Source organism: Pseudorca crassidens, chromosome 17 (genome assembly GCF_039906515.1).
Source record: "Pseudorca crassidens isolate mPseCra1 chromosome 17, mPseCra1.hap1, whole genome shotgun sequence".
Classification (NCBI taxonomy): Eukaryota; Metazoa; Chordata; class Mammalia; order Artiodactyla; family Delphinidae; genus Pseudorca; species Pseudorca crassidens.
In genome coordinates this window covers 70838203-70866075 of record NC_090312.1, presented here as the reverse complement: position 1 = coordinate 70866075, position 27873 = coordinate 70838203, and the positions used below count along the sequence as shown (strand labels likewise).

The 27873-nt window shown below is 45.1% G+C and overlaps 1 protein-coding gene and 1 long non-coding RNA gene across 5 annotated transcripts in view; one reads left to right on the top strand and one right to left on the bottom strand.

Annotated features, from left to right (window-relative positions):
- The window catches only part of SLCO5A1 (solute carrier organic anion transporter family member 5A1), a 127239-nt gene extending 111726 nt beyond the window's left edge, over positions 1-15513 (bottom strand). For both annotated transcript variants that reach the window (XM_067712106.1, XM_067712107.1), the window contains exons 1-2: positions 15289-15513; positions 12242-13640 (exon numbers count right to left, since the gene is read on the bottom strand). In XM_067712106.1, coding sequence (XP_067568207.1) covers positions 12242-13139 — 898 coding nt within the window. In that variant the 5' untranslated portion in view covers positions 13140-13640; positions 15289-15513. The remainder of the gene's footprint in view (positions 1-12241; positions 13641-15288) is intronic.
- LOC137210349 (uncharacterized) lies at positions 14357-26955 on the top strand. 3 transcript variants are annotated; one of them, XR_010936471.1, is made up of 4 exons: positions 14357-14514; positions 15472-15824; positions 17650-18474; positions 26860-26955. It is a non-coding gene; the product is annotated as an uncharacterized lncRNA (long non-coding RNA). The 3 variants fall into 3 exon arrangements; XR_010936470.1 differs by lacking the exon at positions 14357-14514 and adding an exon at positions 14529-14685; XR_010936472.1 differs by lacking the exon at positions 14357-14514 and adding an exon at positions 14529-14852.
- The last annotated feature ends 918 nt before the right edge of the window (positions 26956-27873 follow it).

Sequence of the window (27873 nt, the reverse complement as noted above, 5' to 3'; positions counted from 1 at the left end):
ATCGTCCAGAACAGATGGTGCTAAACAAATAGTCAAACTAGACTGTAAGTTCCTTGAGGCCCACGAGTCCCTTTTTAGGGTTATTTTTAGAAATACAGTAGATAGTGACTCTCCTCTTCCAGTGTTCCAATCCCCAATTAAGCTTTTTTGTTTTGTTTGTTTTGTTTTGTTAGCGGTACGCAGGCCTCTCACTGTTGTGGCCTCTCCCGCTGCAGAGCACAGGCTCTGGACGCGCAGGCTCAGCGGCCATGGCTCACGGGCCCAGCCGCTCCGTGGCATGTGGGATCTTCCCAGACCAGGGCACGAATCCGTGTCCCCTGCATTGGCAGGCGGACTCTCAACCACTGTGCCACCAGGGAATCCCCCCAATTAAGCTTTTAAAAAAATTTTAAAAAGTCATCATAGATTAGATTAGAAGTCTTCTGGTGTGGTCAAACTGGATTATTTTGCAGAAAAAGAAACTGAGGTCCTGAAAGGTTATGTAACTTAGTCAAAATTATATCAGTAATTACAGATGAATTTGTGTCAAATTACAAATTGGTCCCTATATGTGGTTTACCATTTCTACAAGACTGGATGACCTGGAAGGTTTAAGTCCTAAATTAGTCATTCCCAAAGTGGTATGAGATGTCATATAAGTGAATAAATAAGTGTCCAGTAAGAACCCATGTGAGGGTCCCCCGGCCTCTCCCTAACAACAATGGCTCTAGGACCTAAAATGAAAGAAAGAATGTATAAAGGAGAACACTGCACACCCAAAAAACTGAATCCAGCAACTGGAAGGTAGCACATCCATCTCTCTTCCGTTCTTGCATTTAGCCATCACTGCCTTCCATCAGTCCTAATTAAAGAAATGAAAACTAATTTCTTTTGAAAGTTTCACAAGGATGAAATAACTAGAGACATCTTAAATACCAGCAAAACTAAATTTCAGAATTATTATTCCGAGATATATTTTTTAGTCAAGTCTTTCTCGTAGGAAACTTTTGAGATTTATCTCAGGAAGATTTTTGCATCTTGTTAAAGGTTGCTGCTGCCCTCCACCTAAAGGAAAGCCATGAAAATGCAGTTCAAATCAGGAAAGGTTTACCTTCCAGCTGAAATTAAACACCAGGGACATAAGCATATTTCTAGACAAAATACCAGCAAATATATTTCACCCAATAATATAAAGGCACTTTGCAAACCAGGATTGTTGGTCCGTCTTTATACATTGATCAGAAGCTGATTTACAACCAGAATGCTAGGCCTAGAATTCACTACACAATCTTGTTCACTTAAATTTCTCCCCTCTTCTCACTAAAAAAAAAAAGCATCTTTTTTTTTTACTGAAATATAGTTGATTTACAATGTTGTACCAATCTCTGCTGTACAGCAGTGACTCAGTTATACACACATAGACATTCTTTTTAAAAAAAGCCTCTTAAAACTTCTATGTCCTTCATAAGAACTCAAGGCCAAAAACTTAGGAAAACACCTAATAAGACCAAAACCTATCATCATCATCATTATTATTATTATTGAAGTATTATAGCTAAGAACTCTCAGATGCTAGAAACTCAGGAACTGCACAACTCAGTTTCAGACACTTGCAAATTATGTAATTTCATCCTTCTGAAAATATTAATTACATGACTATGGTTTTTACTTTTAAGCAAGAGTAACCTGCACCTGCCTTTCTAGGTTATATTAGGTAACAGGGGTTAGCATTTTTGCAGGGTGACAGTTTCAAAAGCCATCATAACTCCCAGGACGGGAAGAAGAGTCTGAATTTACCGTCAGGTAATACACAGCTGCCTGGAAAAGGAGTAAAAGGAATGTCTGACTCCCTGGGGACAACTGTCACATGGCGACATCACTCAAGCCACCAGGGTGTGGAGGAAGTGCCAAGAGACTCACTTCCGATGGCTCAAGGAGAACAGAACAGGCTACGACTCCTCTCCAGACCTGAGTCCCAAGTTCCAGAACAAGATCATACCCAGCCAGGATGAACAAGGCACAGAACTAAAGAACTGAAGGGATGACAGGAATCTAAGAAACCGCTAACCTTGCCGCCTCCTCTCCTTCACACGTAACAAAATTAAGAAACTGAGCCAGAGTCACAACAGAAATTTATAAACGTTTTCCTCCCCCCCTGCCCTCCCCCTCCCCCTCCCCTCCCCCTCCCCTCCCCTCCCCTCCCCCTAATGTCAACAGAGCTCAGGCCTTGAACACTGACCTTGAGTGCTGGTTTTGCCACCTTTCAGATGAACTTGAGCACATTACTTAACCTTGATTTTCTCATCTATAAAATGTGAAAAATGAAAGTAGCTGCTGATTTTCAACCAGGAAGCCAAGACTACACAATGGGAAAAGGATAGCCTCTTCAGCAAATGATTTGGGAAACTGGATATCCACATGCAGAAGAGTGAAGTTGGACCCTTACCTTACACGGTACACAAAAATTAACCCAAATTGCATTAAAGACCTAAACGTCAGGCCTAAAACTACCGAGATGAAAACATAGGGGAAAAACTTCAAGACACTGGATTCGGCAATGATTTCTTGGATATGACACCGAAAGCAGACAACAAAATAAAAAATAGACAAATGAGACTACACCAAACTTAAAAACTTCTGCACGTTAAAAGAAACAATCAACAGAGTGAGAAGGCAGTCTACAGAATGGGAGAAAAATAATTGCAAATCATATATCTGATGAGTCTGATATCCAGAATAAATGAAGACTTTCTACAGGCCAACAATAACAAAAAGTAATCTGATTAAAAAATGGCACTGGGGCTTCCCTGGTGGCACAGTGGTTGAGAGTCCGCCTACCGATGCAGGGGACATGGGTTCGTGCCCCAGTCCGGGAAGACCCCACATGCTGCGGAGCGGCTGGGCCCGTGAGCCATGGCCGCTGAGCCTGCGCGTCCGGAGCCTGTGCTCTGCAACGGGAGAGGCCACAACAGTGAGAGGCCCGCGTACCACTAAAAAAAAAAAAAAAAAAAATGGCACTGGACTTAAATAGACATTTCTCCAAAGATATACAAATGGCCAAAAAGCACATGCAAAGATGTTCAACATCACTAATCATTAGGGAAATGCAGATCAAGACTACAATGAGGTATCAACTCACACCCATCAGGATGGCCACTATCAAAAGAACAGAAAATAACAAGTGTTGGTGAGGATGCAGAGAAGTTCAAACCCTTATACACTATTGGTGGGAATGTAAAATGGTGTAGCCACTATGGAAAACAGTAGGGATGTGCCTCAAGAAATGAAAAATAGAGCCACCAGATGATCCAGCAATCCTATTTCTGGGTATATATCCAGAAGTATTTAAATCAGGATCTCAGCGAGATATCTGCACACCCACGTTCATAGCAGCATTATTCACAATAGCCAAGAAGTGGAAGCAGCCCAAGTGTCCATCCACAGATGAATGGATTTTAAAATATGGTATAAACATACTGTGTAATATTATGCAGGAACTCTGTCACATGCTTCAACACAGATGAACCTCAAGGACATTATGCTGAGTGAACTAAGCCAGTCACAAAGGGACAAATACTGTGTAATTCCACTCATGTAAGTATCTAAAGTAGTCAAAACCACAGAAACAGAAAGTAGAAAGGTGGTTGCCAAGGGCTGAGGAGAGGGGAAATTAGTGTTTAGTGGGTATAAAGTTTCAGTGCTGTAAGATGAAAAACAAATTAGAGATCTAGTGCACAACAGTGGGAATACACTGAACACTACTAAACTGTACAGATAAAATGGTTGAGAGTAATTTTAATGTTATGTGTTTTTTACCACCGTAAAAAAAGGGGGAAAAAATGTACCTGTCACATAAGAGTTGTTCTGAGGATAAAATAAGATGATAAAGCATTCAGCACAATGCCTGCCATACATTAAACATTCAAAAATATTTGCTGTTAAAAATAGCCCTTGTTGGGCTTGCCTGGTGGTGCAGTGGTTGAGAGTCCGCCTGCCGATGCAGGGGACACGAGTTCGTGCCCCGGTCCGGGAAGATCCCACATGCCGCAGAGCGGCTGGGACCCTGAGCCATGACCACTGACCCTGCGCGTCCGGAGCCTGTGCTCCGCAACGGGAGAGGCCACAACAGTGAGAGGCCCGCGTACCGCAAAAAAAAAAAAAAAAAAAAAAAAATAGCCCTTGTTAGACCCCATGTATGAAACCATACCAAAGGCTTTTTCTTTTGATTTAATTAAGCTCTCATTTATTTTTAAGAGAAATTCTAGGTCTTAAATGCCTTATTAAATCTACCCTACGTCTCCTCTTGAGGTCCAATTATTTAGCTGGTGAGTTCTGCTTTAAAATGCTGATTAATTGCTTTATAGTTTGCCAGAATTCCTCATCTTGATGTTTTCTTTTACCATCGCCACTGAAACAGAGCTCAGATAAAGGGGGAAATGACATACCACTCCCCTTAGTACATACATGTCACGCACACATACACACATCATTCCTCTTCAAGGGTTACAATAGTCTCAACTCCAAAAATATGTCTAGAAAATCTCTATGGTTAAAAAGTTTTAGGGAATTCCCTGGCGGTCCAGTGGTTACAACTCCACGCTTTCACTGCCAAGAGCCTGGGTTCCATCTCTGTCTGGGGAACTAAGATCCCACAAGCCGCGTGGTGTAGCCAAAAAAAAAAAGACTTTTAAGCTGATGGGAAGTGAAGTCACAGTAAAAACCATGAAACCCTTCATATCTTTACACCCACTAAAAATAATCTACCATGGCACACTACAGTATCTCCCATCATCTACTAAGAAAATAATATCGTATAGATACTATGCTGTCTACTGGGTAATATGTAGCAATGAGTAATGAACTGTTTATCTCTATTTCCTATCTCTTGTTTGCTAGAAGGCTTTCCTATTTACAAAGACAGGTTCTTCCTGGGTCTTCTCCATCCAAGTGTTCAATGCTTTCTAATTCTGTGACCTAGAGATTTCTACTTCCAGTCCCAAGATATAAGAAACACAAAATAGGGCATTCCCTGGTGGTCCAGTGGTTAGGGCTCCGCGCTTCCACTACAGGGGGCACAGGTTCGATCCCTGGTCTGGGAACTAAGATCACGCATGCCGCAGGGCACTGCCAAAAAAAGAAACACAAAATAACATAGTAACTTGAATGCTTAAGATGAAAAAAGTTGAAAGCATCACTAGTGACAGTTTTTTGTAGGGTAATTCCTTGTTGTGGGATCTGTCCTGTGCAATGTACGATGTTTAGCAGAAACATAGGCCAAGATATCACTAAATGCCACGAGGTCCCCTTCGAATTTTGACAATCAAAGTTGACTCCAGGCATTAACAAGTGTGTCCACTGCGAGTGGAGGGAATTACCTCTAGTTGAAAACCACCATTTTAGAATGACCCGTAACCTATGCTGTTTACCACTGGGAGCTGAGGTTCAGAACATACAGAGCCTGGATACTGAGAATGGTCTTGGACGAGGAGGACCACCCAGGAGATAGGGTGGAATCCCTGTCTCTTTTCTCTAGATCAGGGAGACGGAAAACACAGGGTGAGAGCACCAGCTCCGGCAGAAGTACCCAACACAGCAGAACACATTGGCACGGACACACGGTCTCTATTTCCGAATATTTCCCCCAAAAGACACAAGAGAACCATCCAAACACCCAGGTATGTTTCTTCACCTTCACTTCTCTCTGAAGCCTTCATTCCTAGAATGCCTACTCTAACATCCATTTTGCCTCCATTTTTCTTTTCCAAAATCTCTATTCCTTCTTTTTAAAATGATGCCCAAGGGCTTCCCTAGTGGTGCAGTGGTTAAGAATCCACCTGCCAATGCAGGGGACACCGGTTCGAGCCCTGGTCCGAGAATATCCCACATGCCGTGGAGCAGCTAAGACCGTGCGCCACAACTACTGAGCCTGTGCTCTAGAGCCCACGAGCCACAACTACTGAGCCCACGTGCCACAATTACTGAAGCCCGTGTGCCTAGAGCCTTTGCTCCGCAACAAGAGAAGCCACCGCAATGAGACGCCCGCGCACCACAATGAAGAGTAGCCCACGCTCGCCACAACTAGAGAAAGCCTACGCGCAGCAACAGACCCAACGCAACCGAAAATAAATAAATAAATAAATTTATTTTAAAAAAAAAAAAAAGCAGAGCCAAGTGTGTGGGTTTGTTTGCTTTTCCCCCACCAAAGGGCCTTATAAGGTGAGCTCACCTGGGTTTGCAGAGGTCACAGATTTACCTCTAACGTGTAGAGTTCCACCAACAGAGAGAAACCCATCAGCCCAGAGCCTCCAGGGTGGTGAGAGCAAAAAGAAAGTGGTGCTTCCTTTGGTTAATAGCAAAATGAACATCTTTTGTCCCAAGCCACTCTCTCGGTGGACTCAACAGCGATCACGATGGAATTCAGAAAAGTTGCCACAGCTTATGATACACCCAAAACTGACATCTTGCTTTTGCAAATGCAGTAAATGACGGAAGGGTTCTTCCTGATGAGATAGAAGCTCAATCAGCAGCTGGTTTTGCCAACAGTGGATCCAACCCCAAGCCCAGAGAGAAACTCTCCACCGATCAGAAAAGTCAAAGATCTATGGTCTTTAGACCCTTGTTGCTCAAAACATGACCCTTTGACCAGCAGCTCTGGCCTCACCTGGGAGCACATTAGAAATGCAGAATCCCAGGCCCCGCCCCAGACTTCCAGAAGCAGAATCGGTATTTTGAAAAGACACCCTGGTGATTCACGTACACACCTTAAAGTTTCAGAAGGACCGAACCACATAGATAACAGAATCCATAGCAATGTTAAAGATGTATCATAACATAACAGCTCACCTGTTATTTGCAGGTGAGCTGAATACATCACTGTCCGTCCACTCCCTTTTCCACAGTGATGCAGGAAGCCCTTCTGCTTTTCAGCTAGAATCTGAAGTTGGTTTATCTGTCAGCATCTTAGACTGACTAGTTTGTCTTAGAGGCCAAAGGTGACCAACCAGGGAGCTGATATAAATTCAGGACTTGTCAAGGGTACAGAAGATGTACTCATTTGGACACAGATGAACTGTCCCAGGTATATGTGAAACTCACCAACATCCTAGCAAGGAGCTGCCGAGCCACCAACACCCAGCTCTCCTCACCCTGCACTGCATCCATCCCAATAATTCCTCCACACGCCCTGGATCATTGCCTCAAATCCCTTAACGGTCACTCTCCCTGGTATTAGTTTCCAGCGGAGATTTTTTTTTTTATTTATTCATGATTTGTACAGAACCTACTTCCCAGAAGGGACTGTATGTGGCTTACAAAGATGAATACCTTGTAAACAAGATGAGCAAAATTAAAGCAGAATAAATACCCAGTTAGCAGTCTCAGAAGAGAGTGTATATTCACATGATCTTTCCTCTCTTGGCCCACCTCACACCCCCATCACTGCTCCTCCCCGGGAAAGCAGAAGGGGGTTAACGTGACAGATGAATCTGAAAATAAACTGGGATGCTCAGCTCATTTCCTCCTCTTTGCCTCTGGGAGGTGAGTGTGCACACGGGGCGTAAAAATTCTCCCCTGCTCCTTTTCAGCACAAGTCTTGCACACACACCCCTCGACCACAGGTCACGTGGGGAGACCCAGGGCTGCCACCCTGTTGAGGTCCAGCATTGCCGGCGGCTGGATGGGTAAGTCTATTTAATAGTGCGATTATGGGGCTTCCCTGATGGCGCAGTGGTTAAGACTCCGCCTGCCAATGCAGGGGACACAGGTTCAAGACCAGGTCTGGGAGGATCCCACATGCCACGGAGCAACTGGGCCCGTGCGCCACCACTACTGAGCCTGCGCGTCTGGAGCCCATGCTCCGCAACAAGAGAGGCCCCGATAGTGAGAGGCCCGCGCACCGCGATGAAGGGTGGCCCCCGCTTGCCACAACTAGAGAAAGCCCTCGCACGGAAACGAAGACCCAGCACAGCAAAAACAAATTAATTAATTAATAAACTCCTACCCCCAACATCTTCTAAAAAAAAAAAAACATTGTCCTGTACAATGTCTAAGGAGTGATTTCCCATACAAAGTTTTAATTTCCTACATAATGCTTCTTTCCTTTTTCCCAATTGTAAAGAGATATGTTTAAAGGTTTTGGTGCTCAGATGGAGTAGAATATCTTCCACTCTTCACTCTGCCCACTCTCCAGGATGAGTCTGAATTCGCTTCTAACACAGCAAAGTGCTGCTGCTTCCAGCTGGCCCAGTGCTTACCCCCATGTAATCCCATTTGCTCCTCAAAATATTACCGTGCGGGAAACAAATGTAACAATCCCCAGGTGGAGACGGAGGCTGGGAGAAGTTAAGGGATTTGCCTACGATCAGATCTGTCTCCTGACCAGTCACTGGTAGAGCCAGACGAAAATACAGATCGGCCTCGTCCGTGCTCTTTCTAAGGCACTGTCCCGACTCCGACAGGGGACACACCAGGGAGGTGGGGTGGCTGTCCCCACACTTGGCCAACGGCTGGCCCATTGCCAATCCTCGCCTATCCTGAAAATCACCCCATCGGAGTTGTGGCTTTCTATTCTAGAAAAGCGTCCTTTTTCTTCCTTTTCCCACCTGGTTAGCCATTCTCTCTTGCTTCCCTGTTTGGTTCATGAATTTCTTGCCCTGCAAAAGGTCACACTTTCTCTCTCTCTCCTTGAGATACAATTACAAACCATGGTGCACTTGCTAACCTTACTTCTTCATAACTACAAAGCTTTCTCTATGCTCCGGGTCAACGCTGAGCCTCTCTCCTTGCAGAAGGAGTTAGGGCATTGAATGGGTGCAAAGACCGCTGGATCTCATCTACGACCACATCTCTTCTACGCTGAAAGCTGCCAGAATGTTAACACCGGAACTTTCAAAAGATTAAGTTATACATTTACATTCCATTTCAATGGTTTCTACTTTAATTCAGATATTTGTTCCTGCCTGCAATTATTAATCTGCTACCTGCTTTTTTTCCCCCTTCTTCTTCTGTGGTTGTCATCAGTTAGAAAGACTGACCAAAAACTTAAGAAAAGGGTGGGGAGTGGACAAGGTAATATAGAAGAACAGTTTTGCAGAAAATAACAAAGATATATAACAGTTATTTATTAGGAAAAATTCCATGTGGTAATGGGTTAACACTGCTCATGTTCTAAGAATATAGTAGTCTCCCTGATTTGAATTTGTATGGAGGTAACCTGTAAAAGCTGCTTTAAAAGGTCTAAAGAATGGTCTCGTTTTGATCATGTTTTGATGCCTTTAGGCCAGTTCTGCATCCTTCTGCACCATATTCAGAACTCTACTGAACGTGGCCCATCTTTTGGTTTCAGTTGACTTTCAGATCCTCTTGCCAAAAAGCAAGCGGCGTGGAGGGAAGTTCAAGGTCTCTGGGGTCAGACAGGCGTGGGTTTGACGCCCATCAGCAAGCCACTTAAATTCTCTGAGCCTTTGTTTCCTCATTCATAAAACAGGGAAAACAATTCCCATCTCATAAGGCCATTAAGAACATTAAATCAAAGAATACAGGTAAGATTCCTGGTACTCAAACCACTGGAGCTTTTACTGAGAGCCATGTAATAAACAGAGCCATGTAACAAGCAGAATTCTCATGAGTTTCCCAAAGAATGTGTCCTAAGGCATTCATCAAAATGTTTTCCAGAAGAGCCAATTATTAGTCAATATCTAAAGGAGAGGAGGAGGTGGTAGGTGGAGGAGGGGGGCGGGAGCAAATCCCATCTGCAGAACTTTCTTCCCCTTTCACATGTCACTTCGCTTGTTACCTTAAACTGGAAATATTTCTTCATTACATTGAAAGCACCTCAGTTGCTGGGATTGTGTCTCATTTTCGGTCTTCCCATAAGGAGTACAGTGCTCAGCACAGAATACGTACTTGCTCTTTTCATTCTTGATGGGCAACCACTACCAGAAAAGTTAAATCTCAGGGCTCTTACTAGTGGATGTCCTCTCTTTGCGTGGGGCTCTGCCTGTGTTTTTCATGAAGCAGATTTGTGTCAGTGGTACCTAGAAGCGGGATGGAAGGGAGACCTGAGTTTTCAAAGTAAATGGAGGAAAAGATCAGTAAGAATAAAGAAAACAATTGGGATATTTACAGGGTCAAGGTGTCACTCTAAAGATTGCTGATTATTTTCAAAGAGAGAAACGTGTGTTTGCAATGGAAAGACCTGGCAATTGCCCACGCAACTAAGTGATTAAACTCATCAACACTAATGAATGGCCAGATGGATCTAATCGAAAACACGGAGTGTCACCTGTGAAGTAGTCTGGCCGAAAACGCTTCACCTGAATCGAATTACACCTTTGAACTCCCGGTTTACAAGAAATATAGGGAATGGAGGAACAAGGTAAGTGACACCACGAGGAAATAATCAGATTAATCTAGAATGTGGAACATTCCACAAATCAACTAGCCTTGTCACTTCAAAAAGTCTATGTGGTAGAGAAAGAAAAAAGTTGAGGCACTGTTCTAGTTTAGCAAATGCTAAGAAGGCAAACAGCCAAATGCAATGTATAAATGAATCTCAACTGGCTCCTGGTTTGAAAATGTATGTAGCAGACTTCCCTGGTGGCACAGTGGTTAAGAATCCGCCTGCCAATGCAGGGGACACAGGGTAGATCCCTGGTCCGGGAAGATCCCACATGCAGCGGAGCAACTAAGCCCGTGCGCCACAACTACAGAGCCTGTGCTCTAGAGCCCGCGAGCCACAACTACTGAGCCCATGTGCCACAACTACTGAAGCCCACGCACCTAGAGCCCATGCTCAGCAACTAGAGAAGTCACCGCAGTGAGAAGCCCGTGCACCACAACGAAGAGTAGCCCCTGCTTACCGCAACTAGAGAAAGCCCGCAACGAAGACCCAACGCAGCCAATAAATAAATTAATTAATTAATTAAAATTACTTAAAAAAATAAATATCAGTAATAAATTTTTTTAAAAAAGAAAATGTATATAGCTAAAAAAGACTGAGTGGGCAATTAAGGAAATTTGAATATGGACTGGAATTTGATGACCATATGGAATGGTTATTAGCTTTCTTAGGAAGTTTAAGCTCCTGAGTTATGTAAAAGAATGTCCTTATTTTCAGAAGATATGTGCTGAAGCCTAAAGGTGTCTATAATTACTTTCAAAGGGCTTAACCTCCCATCCAAAAATATATATATTTCTATACACACACACAAACTGATAAAGTAAATATGATAAAGTGAACAATTATTGAGTCTAGGTGGTGAATACACTGACGTTCATTGAACTGTTGTTTCAACTTTCCTGGATGTTTGAAAATTTGTCACAACAAATGTTAGAAAACATGGAGGCAAAGTAACAAGCAAGCTATTCCTCTCTGCCTGAATAGAAATTTCTTTCTCTTACATTTAATAATAAAAACAAATTATAAAACTCTTGTCCTGATGCATTTGGGCCAGTTACTGGGGACTATAAATGGCTCAGACACCCTCTGTAACCGATTCTGGGGACAGCATACTGAGCAAAACGCATAGCCCTCTTCATTGAGTATCACTTTCACTGCCCTTTCACTGTCCAAGAGTACTGCTTTTCAGAAAATAGTAATGATGTTTCCCCCAATATCCTGTAACTGAGGGTCTTCAAACCAACAACAAAAATCGTTTTGGATAAACTTTACAACCTGTGATGTTGCTTCTGTATAAAGATAATCTAGTCATTCGATATCATTCAAGTTTTTTTTAAATAGCGACGCAGATGATACGTAATGAATCCAGATATGAAGTCAATAAAGTGTGTTTCATGTAGTCTGGGTTCTCCACTAACTCTGCTCTTTGGGGCAGGAATGAGAAGCAGCTGTGGATGAAAGTAGTAAATAACCTTATTCGACACACAGCAGTTACTTCTATTCCTTCCTGACCCTTCTAGAAGGACAGCTTTGAGAAGATAAGCTTGATAAATTCGAGCTTTTCCAAAGATAGGCAGCAACAGAGAGAAGCACCACCCCACAGTTAAAAGTTTGTATTACTTGGGAAAAGACAAGTGTGAGTCTGAAAATTAGTTCAAAGAACGCTCAACTATTTGATTCTTTCCCAAACAGAAAACACACCACACTAAGGCCAAAAAAAAAAGAAAAAGAAGATAAACTGAAGCTTAATGCATATATATGATATAATGCCATATATTATACACAATATACAACATCCAGTAAAATGTGAAAGTGCTTCCTTTTGATTTTTGAGTGCAAGCTTATCTGAGAGGAAAGTCTTACCTAGGTACAAGGATGCATTTTCTTTCTTGACATTGTCGTCTAAGTAGGTTGGTCCCAGGGTATAAATAGGTGTGGAGCCCATTCCAATGAGAATCTGCGCGCAAACGAATAAAGCCACATAGACCCAGTGACTGTTTCCCCCCGAGTCCTTGAGGCAGGTGGGAGGCTCCGTCGTGGCCGAGGAGTTGCCATTCTGACACAGGCCGTAGTTGGCCGCCGAGGCGTTCAGCTCTTGGATCTGGTAGGGGGGCGAGATGAAGTGAGGTAAAGCGAAAAGGGCGGCCCCCAGGGCAATGAGGAGTCCCCCCACGGCCAGCCACAGGGGCCGCCGCCCCCGGCCGCCGAAGTAGCTGACGAACACTACCACCACCAGGCTCCCGATGTCAAAGCAGCTGACCAGCAGCCCTGACTCGGAACTCTTCAGACTGTAGCGCCTTTCGATGGTGGTGATGACACTGCTCAGGTACCCGGAGACCATTAACGCCTGGATGAAGGTCAGAAAGCACATGCAAACCAGGAAACAGCGGGAATCGGTGAGGACCACATAGAAGCACCTTCTGCCCTGGAGCATGGCCAAAGTGGAGGACACCGATATGGGTTTGCCGATTTCCACCCTGTGGTGACTTTCCACCAGCCCTGCCATCTCTGCCGAAGTAGACGGGACGGAGGGGCTGGGGGCCCGCGGGCCAGGGCCTGGCTTCAACTCCTGATGGCCAGAGGTGGGCTTGGAGTCTTCTCCGGCAGGATTCAGGTCTGGCCTGCAGGAGGCGCTGTTCAGGGCGGGTAAACTCTTGGACCTAAAGGTCTCGGGTTCGCACTTCTCTTGGACCGCTCCTACTCTGGCGCTGGCCTCCAGCTGCTCTCCCGCCTGGGGCTGCAGCCCAGTGCCTCCTTCCATGGCTCGTAGAATTCAGATTCGATAGCCGGTCGCACTCAAGGACTCCGGCCCTTTTCATCCACCGGCAGGAGGGGCCGAAGCCGGGCCCAGGCAGTCGTGCCCACCAGGGACCGGGGCTGGGGATGCGGAGCCGCGCAGTAGGGCATCCTCACCAGCAGGGAGGTGCCCAGAGCATCCTGACCGCAGACGCGGCCCCGAGGCTCCTCAGCCGCGTGCCCCGGAGGGCAGGGGTCCGCGCGGTCCTGCGATGAGCCCTTAGGGTCCACCTCGGGTTGGCAGCTCGCGGCAGGAGCCTTGCGCGTCCCGGGCGCATCCCCTCCGCCGCCGCCGCCGCCGCCGCCGCCGCCGCTCCGCCTGCAGCCCGGAGCGCGTACGCCCAGTGCCCAGCGTGGGGGCGGTTAGCGCTGCAGCCCGCGCCGCATCCCGCCCGGCTGGCTGGGCCAGAGGCGCTCGGTCCTCAACGCCTCGGCTCGCGACACCCTCGGGCGCAAAGCTGCCAACCTGCAAAGCAGAGAGAGGGCGGTCAGCGAAGGGCGGCTGCGGCTGGGACTGGCGTCCCGGCGCCCCGGGGGACAGCGCTGGGGCACTCGGAAGGTCCCAAGTGAGACCGAGGGATGAAAGAGGAGCGAAGCCCTAGAGGAGGAGGCGGCTACAGGCTGCAGCCTCTAGTGCCGGAACAATAAGCAGCAGGCGGTCGGCAGAGACCCTCCCTCATTGTCTACCGTGGACCTGCCCCCGCCCCGCCCCTTTTGCCTTAAACAGCGCATCTGCTTTTATACGTTAATAATTATCAAACTGGCAGCTCTGACTCAGAGACAGTGTCTTTTATTCTAATGAACTAATTGCAACCTTTTGGCACTCCTACTCCATTACTCAAAATGGAAAAGGCCCAAAAGAACAAAGGAAAGTTTTTTGGTTTTGGTTTTGGTTTTGGTTTACAAACACTGTGCACTCCCACTCCCGATTTTTAAAAATAAAAGAAAGGGGGAAAGCTAGGTGTGTAGAAATGTGTGTACACAATTGTGCGCAGGCACGTGTGCGCGACTGGATGTGAATCCGTCTTCTCCATCAGAGACACGTATTCAAAGCCCAAGGCAACAGCAAAAAGGTCAGAGTGCTTGCCTCTTTATTCCCAACACTAAAAATAACACCCCTGCCCCCAGCCGCCGGGGAGAACTATTCAATTACAAATACCAGGAGCGTTCGAGGCTGCGGCCCACACGAAGTCCCCGCGCGCTGTGTCAAGCGAAACAGAAAATCAATTTGCATTGCGGAGAGGTGGGGAAGCCACAACCAAACAAAGAGATGCCGGCGCGTTGTCACAGCGCGCTGGGAGCCCACGGATCCGGCTTGGCACTCGCAGGCGGCCAGGGAGGTGTGCTATTTACATCCCGCGCAGCCCGCGAGCGTGGGCTCCGGGTGCGCGCACGCGCTCACACACACACACACACACACACACACACACACACACACACCGGCGTGTCTGTGTCGGAACCCCCTCGCGCGATCCGGCACCCTGCTTGAATTCAACGCGAGCCGAAAACAGGTGTGTCCCCGGGGTAAACCTGCGCCCCAAATCTCGGGGACTCCCACTCCATTCCTCCGGCCCGGGGGGATGTGCACCAGGTGGGAGAAAAGAGCCGGACTTCGCTGCATTGGGTTTCACTCTGCCGCGCGCTTTTGTGATGCTGCTGAGAAAAGAAAGGAGGAAGGGTAAGGGAGAAAGGCGGAGAGCTTGGGATCCAGGGGCGGCCGCTCCGGCGTCTCCCTCGGCTCTGCTGTGCCAGCCCCGCTCCCAGATTCCCGGCCCGCCAGCCACTCAGAGCCGGGGCTTCCCCGCCGCCTCCTTGCCCAGGCGCCTTCCCGGGGAACCCCACCGGCTGCCGCGCACCGAGCCGGGGAATCCCGGCAAACTCGCTCCCCGCGCCGGGGACGCCCGAGCCCCTGCGGAGCGGGCACCCGCACCGCAGCGCAGCCTCGGAAGGGCACATGGACCCCGGCCGGCGGCTCTCGGGGCCGGCGTGGCGCCCTGGGGAACACCTCCTGCGCGCGCGCGCGCACACACACAGACACACACCACCCGCAGGAGGACAGGCCCGCCAGGGACAGCTCGCCGCGCTGCCGGGGCGCACGAGCCGCCGCTACTCACTCGTGAGTCAGCCGGTCCGTCTGTTCGGCTGAGAGTGGAACGGCGGGAGGTGGGGACCTTGGAGGTGCGAGAGTAGTTGGGAGTCCCCTCAGGAGGCAGCCTCGGTCCAGCCGCCGAGAATCAGTGAACGAAGTCTGTGACTCAGGCTGAACTCTTCCCCCCACCCCTCGCCTGTCTCCCTAGCCTCTCCGGACCCTCGCACACAGACGCGCCCCGAGAGGAGCAGCAGAGGGCGCAGGCGCGCGGGCAACCGCCCAGCCCAGCCCAGCCCAGCCCAGCCCGAAGGCAGCGAGCCACCCGGCTGCCCATCACCTGAGAGGCGGGGGAACCCGAGGAGCCAGAGGGAGCAGGTCTCCAGAAAAGTCAGCTGCTGAGGTAGAGAGCCCACCCGGAATAAGGAAATTGTTTCTGTTCGTTTATTCTGTGCCGTGGACACCCACCATGTCTCAGAAACCATAGTAGGTTCTGGGGACGAAAGATGAACAGGACAGATCCCTGGACGGAGGAAACCTCTGTCTTGTGGAAGACATACCCCTGTAAGTAGCCTAAAACAACGTGGTAAATTCTATACAGGGTAACACTGGAGAACCTAATATCCATTATTAACCAATTAGATCTTCATTTCCAGGCAGAAAGAAAGGCATGTGCAAAGGCACCGGGGCACGGTGCTGAAGGGAAATAGGTAGGTGAGTCGCAGGGTGATTGCAGGGGTGGGGCAGAGGGTTCACGGCAAGAGTGGCAGAGTAGGAAAGATCAGCAACGGCTTCATAAGTCGTGTGCTGTGAGCTCTGAAGGGCCAGTGCCATTCTGACTTGGTCACCAGAAAGCTGGTTCTGGCAGTGGTGGGTGAATCTAAGCCACTCGGAGGGCATGAGACAAGTTAGGAAGCCACCTCAGTGGTGGGAGCATGGAGAGGAAGGAACTGCTTGAAGACACTGACAAGGTACAAGTGGCCAGACTTGAAAGCTGATGTCATCTGGAGACTGAGAAAATGGGCCAATATAGGATGTCTCTCAAGCTTCACACTTGGGTGACTGGGTGGATGAGGTCCCAGAAAAACATAGGAGGATAAACATGATCTTAGGGTAAAGATGCTTCTCCTTTAGGTGCATTGACTTCGAAATGCCTTTGGGACATCCGAGTGTACATGTCCCATAAGCCAGTGGACATATAACACACAGGCATCCCAGATTAGGGAAGTGGATTAGGAGGCGTTAGCCTGAGACAGCATGAGGTGAAGAAGGAAAATGGTGCAGGAGATCTGAGGAGAGGTAGGCTAAGGGCAGGGCCCTGGGGACACCGTGATCTGAGAGCCGGAGAGGGGAACATCTAAGAAGGGAGATTAGAAGCAAGGGTCAGAGAGATCTGTGAAGAGTCAGAAAAGAGGGACTGTCTTAGAAGCCAGGGGAGCAGAAAACTTTAAGAAGGGCGTGCTCAGACGCAGGAAAGGCTGAAGAGAAGCCAAATAGGATGATAACCGAAAAGAGCCCATTAGCTGTAGCGTGTGGGAGGAGACTGAAGAACTTTGACAAAGGAAGATGGTGATCTAGCTAGGGGAGGGGCTGTTCTACCGGTGACTGCACTGACCACTGCTGCCGTGCCAAAGTCACTTCAGTGGCCCCGGCCTTCAGTGAGAGCGCTGGGTCAACTTTACAGCGTGATGAGGGAAGTGGAGAGAGATGAAGTAACTTGGTAAAGGCACATAGCTAGTCTCGGGATGATTAAAAAGTCCATGCTCCATAATACTTCATTCCCTAGGGAAGGCTAAAATAAGCTTGCAATCTGCTTTAAGAATCATTTTACTCCAAGATAGATTTTTTTTTTAATTTTTGGATAGAGAAATAAGCTTCCACTAACTGTTTCTTATAGTGTTTTACGTGACAATTTTAAAGGCCCAAAGATAATAGATTATTTATTCTCTTAGCAGAGCCCATTTAATACTGGAAAGCATCACGGGATAGTGAAAAGAGTATAGAATCAACGTGAATTTTCATCCCAGCTCAATTATGGCCACGAACAATTTATTCAATGGTTATTTATCTTGATTTCCTCATCTGTAAAATGAGGACACAATTACCTACTTGAAAGTACCAAGAGGGTAGAATGAAATGACATAGGTGAGACATTCAGCCTGTGCCTTAATGCACAGTACAGCCAATAAATGTTCGTGCCCTTCTCAGACAGCCCTGGACATGAGATGTGCATACTTTGAAAATGTGCTCTGTCACATCAATCCTTCTTTTGCTAAAAAAAAAAAAAAAAGTCCATGCTCTGACCTCTGAGCCTACACTCTCTGCCTTTTAATCATATAGCAGCTTGACTTTTCAATGCATCTTGTATCTGTTCATTATCTCACTTTAGCCCAACATCCACCATATGTACAGCTGATCCTTAGAGGACAAAATAAGTCAGCTGACACCAAAGAACAGTCGGTGTGTGCCCCAAATCCACGTCGAGATAGCGCTGATCCGGCAAGTACCAAACGGACCGATCAGACAGGGCAAAGACGTTCATTCCTCATCCCCTGCCCCGTCCCCTCTTCTTGAGATGCCATCAAGCCCACTGTCACTTTTCCATAAACAGGAAATATGTCTCCAGCTGCCACCCTGGCCCAGATCTCAGCTACTATGCGGCACTTGCTGTACCTGATTACTCCTCTGAGCTTATTCTGGATCCAAACAGAATCAATCTTCCTCCTATTACATCCTTGCAAGCTCTGTGGCCCATTCTCTCATTTCAGGCTCAGCCACAGACATCAGTGTTCTACAGCAAATTCAATCTGTCGCAGCAGAGGGCTTCCTCGCTGAAAGTCAAATAATCGTGTCCCTGCTACGTGCTGTTTATTCATGGTCAATTACCACAGTTACACCAGAACACAATTCTAAGAACCTATAGGTTTTTTTATTACTACTAATGGAAAGATCACGATGTACAGACAGGATACAAAAGGTCCAATTAGCTACTCATACAGGAAACAAGCAGAAAACATTTAGCGACAGACATTCTTGAGCTTTCCCTTTCATAGTTAGACTTTGGAAAAGGCCAGGTGTACCTCCATCAGCCCTAATCTTCAGATTCAGAGAAAAAAAAGATGGACTTACTTCATGGGATTCTGCTACCCCCATGGCTTATTTCACACGACATGAAAGAGTACAGTTGCCGAGACCAGAATACCTGCCTTGTTAGGTATGTTGGGAGAGGAAGCACATGATTATAAACTCTTCAAATTTCCAGGCATGCTGATGCTTCTTCTAAGTCACTAATCAGTCTAATTTACACATAAATTGTCTTTCCCAATCTTCATATAATAAGATGTAGCTTTTGGAATTACCTAGGCCATTCTATGGGCTTAAAATCTAGCTGCCCTGGAGAATGGGGCAAGGAAAGCAGAAGGGACCCCTTCCTCCACTCCCATCCCTTTTTCCTTAAGAAGTTTCCATTCAGAGGTCTCCCAGACAAAAGAAGAAGAACTGGGTTTGGGTCTAGAATATTTTCTGGGCTTAAAATATAATACATAGTTGCCAGTACTCTAATTGAATTAGGTATTGGTTCTTGAAGAGAGGATAAGTTGTATTTTAAAGATAACATTTCATACGTACATATAAATTCAGTTCAATGTATTTCAATATATATAATTGAAATACAGCTTTATTTTCACAGACCCTGAAGAAGTATACAGATTACTAACCTCTGTGACATAATTAAATTGCGTCTCTATTCTTTTAATTTAATTTTTTTTTTGGCGATGCTATGGGGCTTGCAAGATCTTAGTTCCCCCACCAGGGATTGAACCCATGCCCTTGACAGTGAAAGCGCAGAGTCCTAACCACTGGACTACCAGGGAATTCCCGACATCTCGCTTTTTTTTTTTTTTGGCTGCGTTGGGTCTTTGTTGCTGTGCACGGGCTTTCTCTAGTTGCGGTGAGCAGGGGCTACCCTTCGTTGCGGTGCACGGGCCTCTCATTGCGGTGGCTTCTCTTGTTGCGGAGCACGGGCTCTAGGCGCGCGGGCTTCAGTAGCTGTGGCACGCCGGCTCATTAGTTGTGGCGCACGGGATTAGTTGCTCCGCGGCATGTGGGATCTTCCCGGACCAGGGCTCGAACCCGTGCCCCCTGCATTGGCAGGCAGATTCTTAACCACTGCACCACCAGGGAAGCCCCTGTATTAGTTTTAGATGTACAATATACTGATTTGATATAGTATGTATATATTGCAAAATGATCACCACAGTAAATCTATATTTGGTTACAATTTTTTTTTCTTGTGGTGAGGATGTTTAAGATCTACTCTCTTAGCAACTTTCAAACATCCAACATGGTATTACTGATTATAAGATACCCGCTTAACAGAACTTGGCATTTATTCCCTTACTGAGAAGTAAATTTCAATCTGGGTAAAGCAGAAGAGGGATAGCTCTGGCCCTGGGGTACAGTGGATTGAGTATGGTGACCACCATGTCAGTTTTAGCACTGCAAGTCCCCAGCCCAAGAAACCACAGTCTGATGAACACTCGGATACTTGGTCACCCTCTCTAAAGGAGCCAAGAAATCAGGCAGTGTCTCTGGGAAGCAGTCAGGACAAGATGCCAAGACTCTATCAACCAGGACCTCCTAGAAACTGCTACCTCCCTTAATAAAAATATGCCAGAGGGACTTCCCTGGCGGTCCAGTGGTTAAGACTCCGCGCTTCCACTGCAGGGAGCATGGTTCGATCCCTGGTCGGGGAAGTTCCGCATGCCGTGTCGTGCAGCCAAGAAAATAAAAAACAAAACAAAACCGAATGCCAGATACTCCAAGGCTAGCAATGAGGAGAAGATTCCCCGTGAAGAAGACACATTTGTCCCCAAAGATTCGCATTCCCTTGAAAGATTTTCGTAATTACCTCTGCTGCCACCAGGGCCTGGGGAAGGCACGAGAGAGGAGAGGCCATCTGCCACGGCCCTCAGCATCTCCGCCCATTCTTTGTGGGTATGTCGAAAATGCAAGGCCCTCGCCACTTTTCACCCAGGCCAGTTCTCAGGGCTGTGTTTGCAGCTGGCAACCTTGAGGGGTGAGGTAACCTTTCCGCCTGGCCAGAGAACAGGCTTGGTTCTGCGTACTTCAGGGAAGCCCCCCAGGCTCAACGCTCCTCCCCTGTAATGCGTGTGCAGGCGTCCACAATGGACTCTGCATCACTCCTAGGACTTGGGGGCACGGGGGCTGGAACACATATCAGCCTGACACTCGGCCTGCTGCTTTTGCATGAGGAACAACGTACGTTGTCTCTGATTCTGCAGCCTCGCCTCCCCAGGATCCATGAAACGGTAGCAGGCTAACTTGTTAGCTTAGAGGAAGGGTGAAATCCTAGACCTCACATAGTTCTTGAGGCACCACCCGATTTTAACATTCTGACCCAACTACTAGCTTCCCTCTCGCTCTACAGGGCAGCAGATGGGCCAAGGCCTGAATTCTTAAACAGATCTTTCCTTAAGCCTAAAGGCCAATAAAAGAAAACAAATACATGGGATAACGTGAAACGAACTGTGTCAGATATGGTTGATGGGCACTCGCCATGCAGCCCCGACATTTCTGTTTTTTCTTGAATGTCAGAGTCTGGAAAACAAAACAAACAACAACAAAAAAAACCTACATTTCGCAGACTCCTTGGCAGATCAGGTTCTGGATAAGAATAGATACACGCTTGTGAGTTTTGGAAGGTGGAAAAAAAGCACAGGTTACACCCATTATGACTCTCATGCCAGCAAGCAGGTCATGGAGATGTGGTATATTTCTGATTCAGCCTTCATTGGTCCGAACTCCAGCTTCTGGAGGTTGAGAGGCAGTTACAGCATTGGGTCTCTGGATCCAGCCACACAGGGAGTCCTGAAATCAGTAGACCAGTGAAGACCTTTGATTCCCACCCTCCAGATTGTGGCAGGTGGACCAGCTTCCCTGGCAGGACACATCTGCAGTTCTAAGAGTCATTCCTGATCACCCAACCTAAAGACCAGCCCTTCCAGAGAGTTTGTAAGCTCATAACTTCCTATAGAGAATCCCCTTCTGCCTAATAGCCCAGAGTGATTTCTCTGGGCAAAAAGCAATACCTGAGATAGTCAGCTTGTAAATTAGGGCTACTCCTCCACAGTTTGGGGTCCCTCTGTAGCAGAAGTCCCTTTTGGGATCTACCTCAAGGATGATCTTGAACTCTCTGGAGACATCTCAAAGTCTGGATCCAGTGAGTAAAGCCAAGAGAAAGCTGGAATTTCTCTCACCTTCCTACCTTCTAGATTTCTGTTTCCTAACCAGGAACATGCTTCTTCCCTAGATGACTGGAAAGATTCACATTTTCAGAGGTGACCTGCAGGAGGTGATTTTATTCCAGGGTGGAGAAGAATAATTAACACGAGATAATAGAAACCAACACAATCACTGCAGTGCCCCACCGTTGAGGCCCCCCGCAAAGCAAATGGGAAGGAAGCAGGCTTCATTTCGTTACATTTATCTCAAAGACCTGATGCTCAGACAGTTATAAATAATCTGTGATATAGTCCTGCTGGTGGAAAGGCAGACTGACTGGCGGACAGCAGAATCATTCTCACTTCCCCACCCCTCTTTCCAAGGTCTGTGCCCGCTGTGGGATAGATAGAGCAGAGGGGGTCAGAACAAGGGCTCCACGACAAACTAACGCTGTTTCCTCTTTGTGGTGAGTGCATGGTGTCACTCATACGTATTTCATGGCAAGAAGCTGCCCCAATTCTAAGATACACCATTATTTTACATATCACCAGGAAGGGAAAATGCTGCCTGTTAGACTATGACACATCTTAGTGTGTAATTTAATCTTAATGACTAACGAGAGACAAGAGAACTCTGTTGCCAAACTACCTAAATTTTAACTCTGGCTCTGCTGTTTATGGCGGTACAGACTCGGACAACTTATTAAACCTCTCTGCCTCCGTTTCCAAGTCGGGATTAATCCCAGTATCTATCTCAGGGTCGTTGTAAGCAGAAAATGAGAGAATTTTGCAAAATGCTTACAGCAGGGCCTGGAGCAAGGTTGGGGCTAGTAAATGTTAGCCATTGTTTTAATTATGCATTGCTGCCTTTTGTATTCATCTTATTCATATTTTCTCCTCCCTGATTGCTGGAGGGCAGGGGATCTGGAATCTTCTATTTCACGCAGACCACGCACTTATCTAGGATTAGCTCCTATCTTGGAAATTATGTTTAGCCCGATAAAACATCATACATCCTTTAGGAGGCTTCTGTTTGTCTGGTTTTGTTTTCCATTTTTCAACCATACGAACTGCTTCCTCACCAGGACCCCACCACCATGCAAAGATTTACGAAAGTTAAACAATAATTATCCTCTCATTTATCATATTAGGACTGACTACGTATCTTACAGACATTATTTCATCTTCCCTCTTGGATACATATTACCAATCCCTTTTACGGAGGAGGGAGCTGAGAATCTGAGTTGATCATCAACGTGTCCTACATCTTTCAGCTTAGAAAGCGTGGAAGGTGATCCAAACCCAGGCCATTCCAAAATCTACACTCCTAGCCACCTTGCTGTCTTTTCTCCCACCTGGGCTGGGATCCCAATGACTGGGATTCAGGTTTCTACAGAGCTGCCTACCATTTCTGTCACTAGTGGTGGTTTCTTTCCCAGGGGGACTCCTCCCCAGGCTTCCCTGCATTCCTTTCCTTTACTGGGGAACCTGAGCATCACAGAACAAGCTGCCCATGAAGCCCACCCCTCAGAAAACTGCTGCCCACCTGCCACCCCATTCCATCATAAGGCTGAGGATAACTGGTCAGCCTCGCCTCATTCCCTCAGAGCCAGTCTTGTAGAGAGAGACGAAATCAACCCTGGCGTCCTGAGATCCCAAATCACAAACACCACATAGTAGAATTCTTTTCATAAAAAAACCCAGAAATGGACTTCCCTGGTGACACAGTGGTTAAGAATCTCCTGCCAATGCAGGGAACACGGGTTCGAGCCCTGGTCCGGGAAGGTCCCACATGCCACGGAGCAACTAAGCCCGTGCGCCACAACTACTGAGCCTGCGCTCTAGAGCCCGTGAGCCACACTACTGAGCCCATGCGCCACAACTACTGAAGCCCGCGCACCTAGAGCCCGAGCTCCGCAACAAGAGAAGCCACCGCAATGAGAAGCCCGAGCATCACTACGAAGAGTAGCCCCCGCTCGCCGCAACTAGAGAAAGGCCGCGCGCAGCAAGGACGACCCAACACAGCTAAAAATAAATAGTAAATAAATAATTTTATTTATTTATTTATTTTATTTATTTATTATTTTTATTTTTATTTTTTATTTATTATATTTATATAATTATAAATTTATATAATATATAAATTTATTTATATAATATAATATATTATATATATTATATTATATTATATATAATATATATTTATATAATATATATTTATAATATATAATATTATATAAATAATATATATATAATATATATTATTATTATATATATTATATTATTATAATTTAATTATAATATTTAATTATATTTAATTATAATTATATTAATATAGTTATATATTATATTATTATAATATATTATTATATTATTATAATATATAATATTATATATTATATATTATATATATTATATATATTATATATTATATTATATTATATATATTATATAATTATATATTATATTATTATAATATATATTATTATATAAATTATATTATAATAATATAATATATATAATATATATAATATAATTATATATAAATAATATATATTTATAAATATATAATATATATTTATATAATATAATATAATATATATATTATATAAATAAATATAATATATATTTATTTATATAATATATAATAATTTATAAATTATTTATAATAATTTTATTTATTTATTTATTTTATTTATTTTTTATTTTTTATTTTATTTATTTATATATTATTTATATATATATTTTATTTATATATATTTATATATATAATTTTATATATTTATTTATATATATATTATATATTTATATTATATATTTATTTTTATATATTTATTTAAAATAAATAATTTTATTTATTTATATATTAAAAAAACAGAAATGTAGGGTACTGTGTAGAATGATCGGGAGCTCAGAGCTGCCTGTCTTTTCAAACATTCTTTCCTTAATATAAAGACACTGGAAAAGAGCTCTTTACACAGTTCGCTCAAATCCCCTTCTCTCCTCTCTATCCTCTTTTGTTGATGACGTTTTTGATAATTATCTGACTGCAGAAAAACTCCCAAAATCCAGGTTGAAGTGCTATATTATTTTTAACTATTATTGCTATTGGTTTGGGCACGTGTGTGCAGGTTCCTGTATCTCTGGCCTGACTTTTATGCTCCGTTCTCTTTGGATGTCACTGATACCCTGACAATTGTTCTATTTCCTTTGTTGTAAGTGTTGAATACCAAGTGACCCAATACAAGTAGAATGTACCACTTGGACCATCAGGGAAGTGATTTTAAAGGATTTAGTGTTCCATTTGGGTGCTGCATAACCTGTCATCAAGGAATGGGATTTAAATGACAAATGAATTGTCTTATGTCATTCCCTCTGTGAAAATTGGAGCTGTTAGTTTGCCCCAACTGAGGAATGACCAGGCAAATAGGCATGTAAACAATGGAAATATAACATCGAAACATCACGATCTTTTGTCCTTCCTTTAGCTGGTTTTGTTTGCGAAATTTCACACCAGACGAAAAGCGTGATTTTTCAAACAGAAAAGAACTGTTGTGACAGTTTGCACACTTCAGTTTCTCCTCTGGAGTTTAAAATGTCCCTTTCTCTTACTCCACACAAGGAGACCACTGGTTTTTCTGCCCTCTGGTACTTCTTCCATTAGAGTTTTTGAAGGAAAATAGGTTGTTTCTCCTCCACTCTCAGGAATGTTGACATGCTTTTAGAATCAAAACTGTTGTACAAGTCACAGTGTACCCTGTGGCTCTTAAACTGTTATTTAAATACTGTCGTGCATGGAGAACAGACTAGTGGTTGCCAAGGGGGAGGGTGTTGGGGGAGAGCTGGAGTGGGAGGCTGGGGTGAGCAGATGTAAGCTTTTATATATAGAATGGATAAACAACAAGGTCCTAATGTATAGCACAGGGAACTATGTGCAATATCCTATGATAAACCATAACGGAAAAGAATATTTTTAAAAAAGAAGGAATGCATGTATATGTGTAACTGAATCACTTTGCTGTACAGCAGTAAATAACACGATATTGTAAATCAACTATACTTCCATGTTAAATAATTAATTTTTAAAAATAAATGCTGTCATGGGCTAAATTGTGGCATCTCCAAAATTCATATGTTGAAGCCATAACTTCCGTACCTCATCCTGTGACTGTATTTGGTAACAGGATCTCTAAAGAGGTAATGAAGTTAAAATGAGGTCATTAGGGGATTCCCTGGTGGTGCAGTGGTTGAGGGTCCGCCTGCCGAAGCAGGGGACACGGGTTCGTGCCCCGGTCCGGGAAGATCCCACATGCCGCGGAGCGGCTGGGCCCGTGAGCCATGGCCGCTGAGCCTGCACGTCCGGAGCCTGCGCTCCGCAACGGGAGAGGCCACAACAGTGAGAAGCCCGCGTACCGCAAAAACAAAAACAAAGGCAGGAAAAGACCCATGTCCCAGCTCAAATAGTCAGGCAGAAAGAGTCCCCTCTTACCCAGTCTTTTTGTTCTGTTCAGATCTTCAATTGATTGGATGAGGTCAACCACATTAAAGAGAACTGTCTGCTTTACTCAGCCTACTAAATAATTCAAAAGTTAATCTTACTCAGAAACAGCCTCACAGACACACCCAGAATAATGTTTAGCCAAATGTCTGAGCACCCCGTGACACAGTCAAGTTGACACCTAAAATTAAACATCACATGTACCAAACCGGAAACTCCTGCCAAATCTTACAGCTCACGTGTGATGGATTCTTACCGGAGATTTTCCCAAATTGGACAACAATCCTAAAACTTGCATAATATTACCAATAATGAATTGTGAAGCTGACACAAACTTCTCTAAACTATCCATAATAAAATAAATTGATCAGTCACGAAAGAAAAACCTAAGCTTTCTTTTTATTCTCTCTATAGAAAATATTATAAAATTACGGTCAAATGAAGAAACAATCAAAGAGAACTTAGAAGAGGGAGTTCCCTAGTGGTCTAGTGGTTAGGATTCAGTGCTTTCACTGCCCTGGCCCAGATCTAACCCCTGGTCAGGACTTAGACCCCTTCAACCTGCATGGCATGGCCAAAATTAAAAAAAAAAAAAAAAAAACTTCAGAAGAAAAAAGTATCAAAGATGTATGCCTGGCAATTAATTAATAAAAACTATTATGTTACTAACACAACATTGTAAATTAACTATATTTCAATTTATAGTTGAAACAAACAAAAATATTATGTTATTTTTCTGGATGATTTTTATGTCTGTGGTGTTTGTTAGCTCTTTAAAATTTATAATTTGTTGGGATTTCTTTTTCAGTCTAAGTAAATGTCTTCTTTCACATCTAATTTTGTATTCTTTTTATTAAAGGTGGTCTCTGACGTTGCTTAAGACCCAGGAAACATGTCCCTTGGCTGGTCTACAACATTTCATAGAATAAAAATTGTCAAGCTATTAAGGCCCTTAGAGATCTTTCTGGTCAAGTTACCTCAACTCCAGGTGCATTTTTTTTTTTTTTTTTGGCCACACCATGTGGCTTGCAGGATCTAGTTCCCTGACCGGGGATTGAACCCAGGCCATGGCATTGAAAGCACCGAGTCCAAACCACTGGACCACCAGGGAATTCCTCATGCCATCTTAAAATAAAGTGTGACACATAAATCTTAGATGACCTGAGCGGAGAAGCTGGGTGTGGAGGGAGGAGAGAGACCTGAGGTAATTTTTCAGATTAACATCAAAAACTTCCCAAGTCAGGATGGACCATAAAAGTACAGCAGTGGGGCTTCCCTGGTGGTGCAGTGGTTGGGAGTCCGCCTGCCGATGCAGGGGACACGGGTTCATGCCCCAGTCCGGGAAGATCCCACATGCCGCGGAGCGGCTGGGCCCGTGAGCCATGGCCGCTGAGCCTGCGCGTCCGGAGCCTGTGCTCCGCAACAGGAGAGGCCACAACAGTAAGAGGCCCGTGTACCGCAAAAAAAAAAAGTACAGCAGTGATGGGAAACAGTGGTTGCTAGAACTAGGGTGGCTACCCCTAGCCAGTAGCCGAATGAAGCTGGTTGATACGGAAGTAATAGGAACTCAGTAGAGCCAAAGTGAAATCAGTATATAGGCCTGATGTTGGCTGAAGCTAAGTTAGCAAATTAAGTTCTGGGAGAAGCAAGATGGGAAAAAGAGGTCTTCAGGGACCAGGTAGACAGAAGAAGGCCTGGACATTACACATCTAAGATGTAGGGACCAAGGCCACCCTCTTGGTACTGGCATACAGAGGCTACCTGCCAACATGGTGAGGCAATCTTGGCCCTCAAAAGAGGAAGGCCCTGAGAAATGAGAGTCAATGACAGGAAAAACTAAGTTGAGAAAAGAATAGAGCCATGGAATAGATCC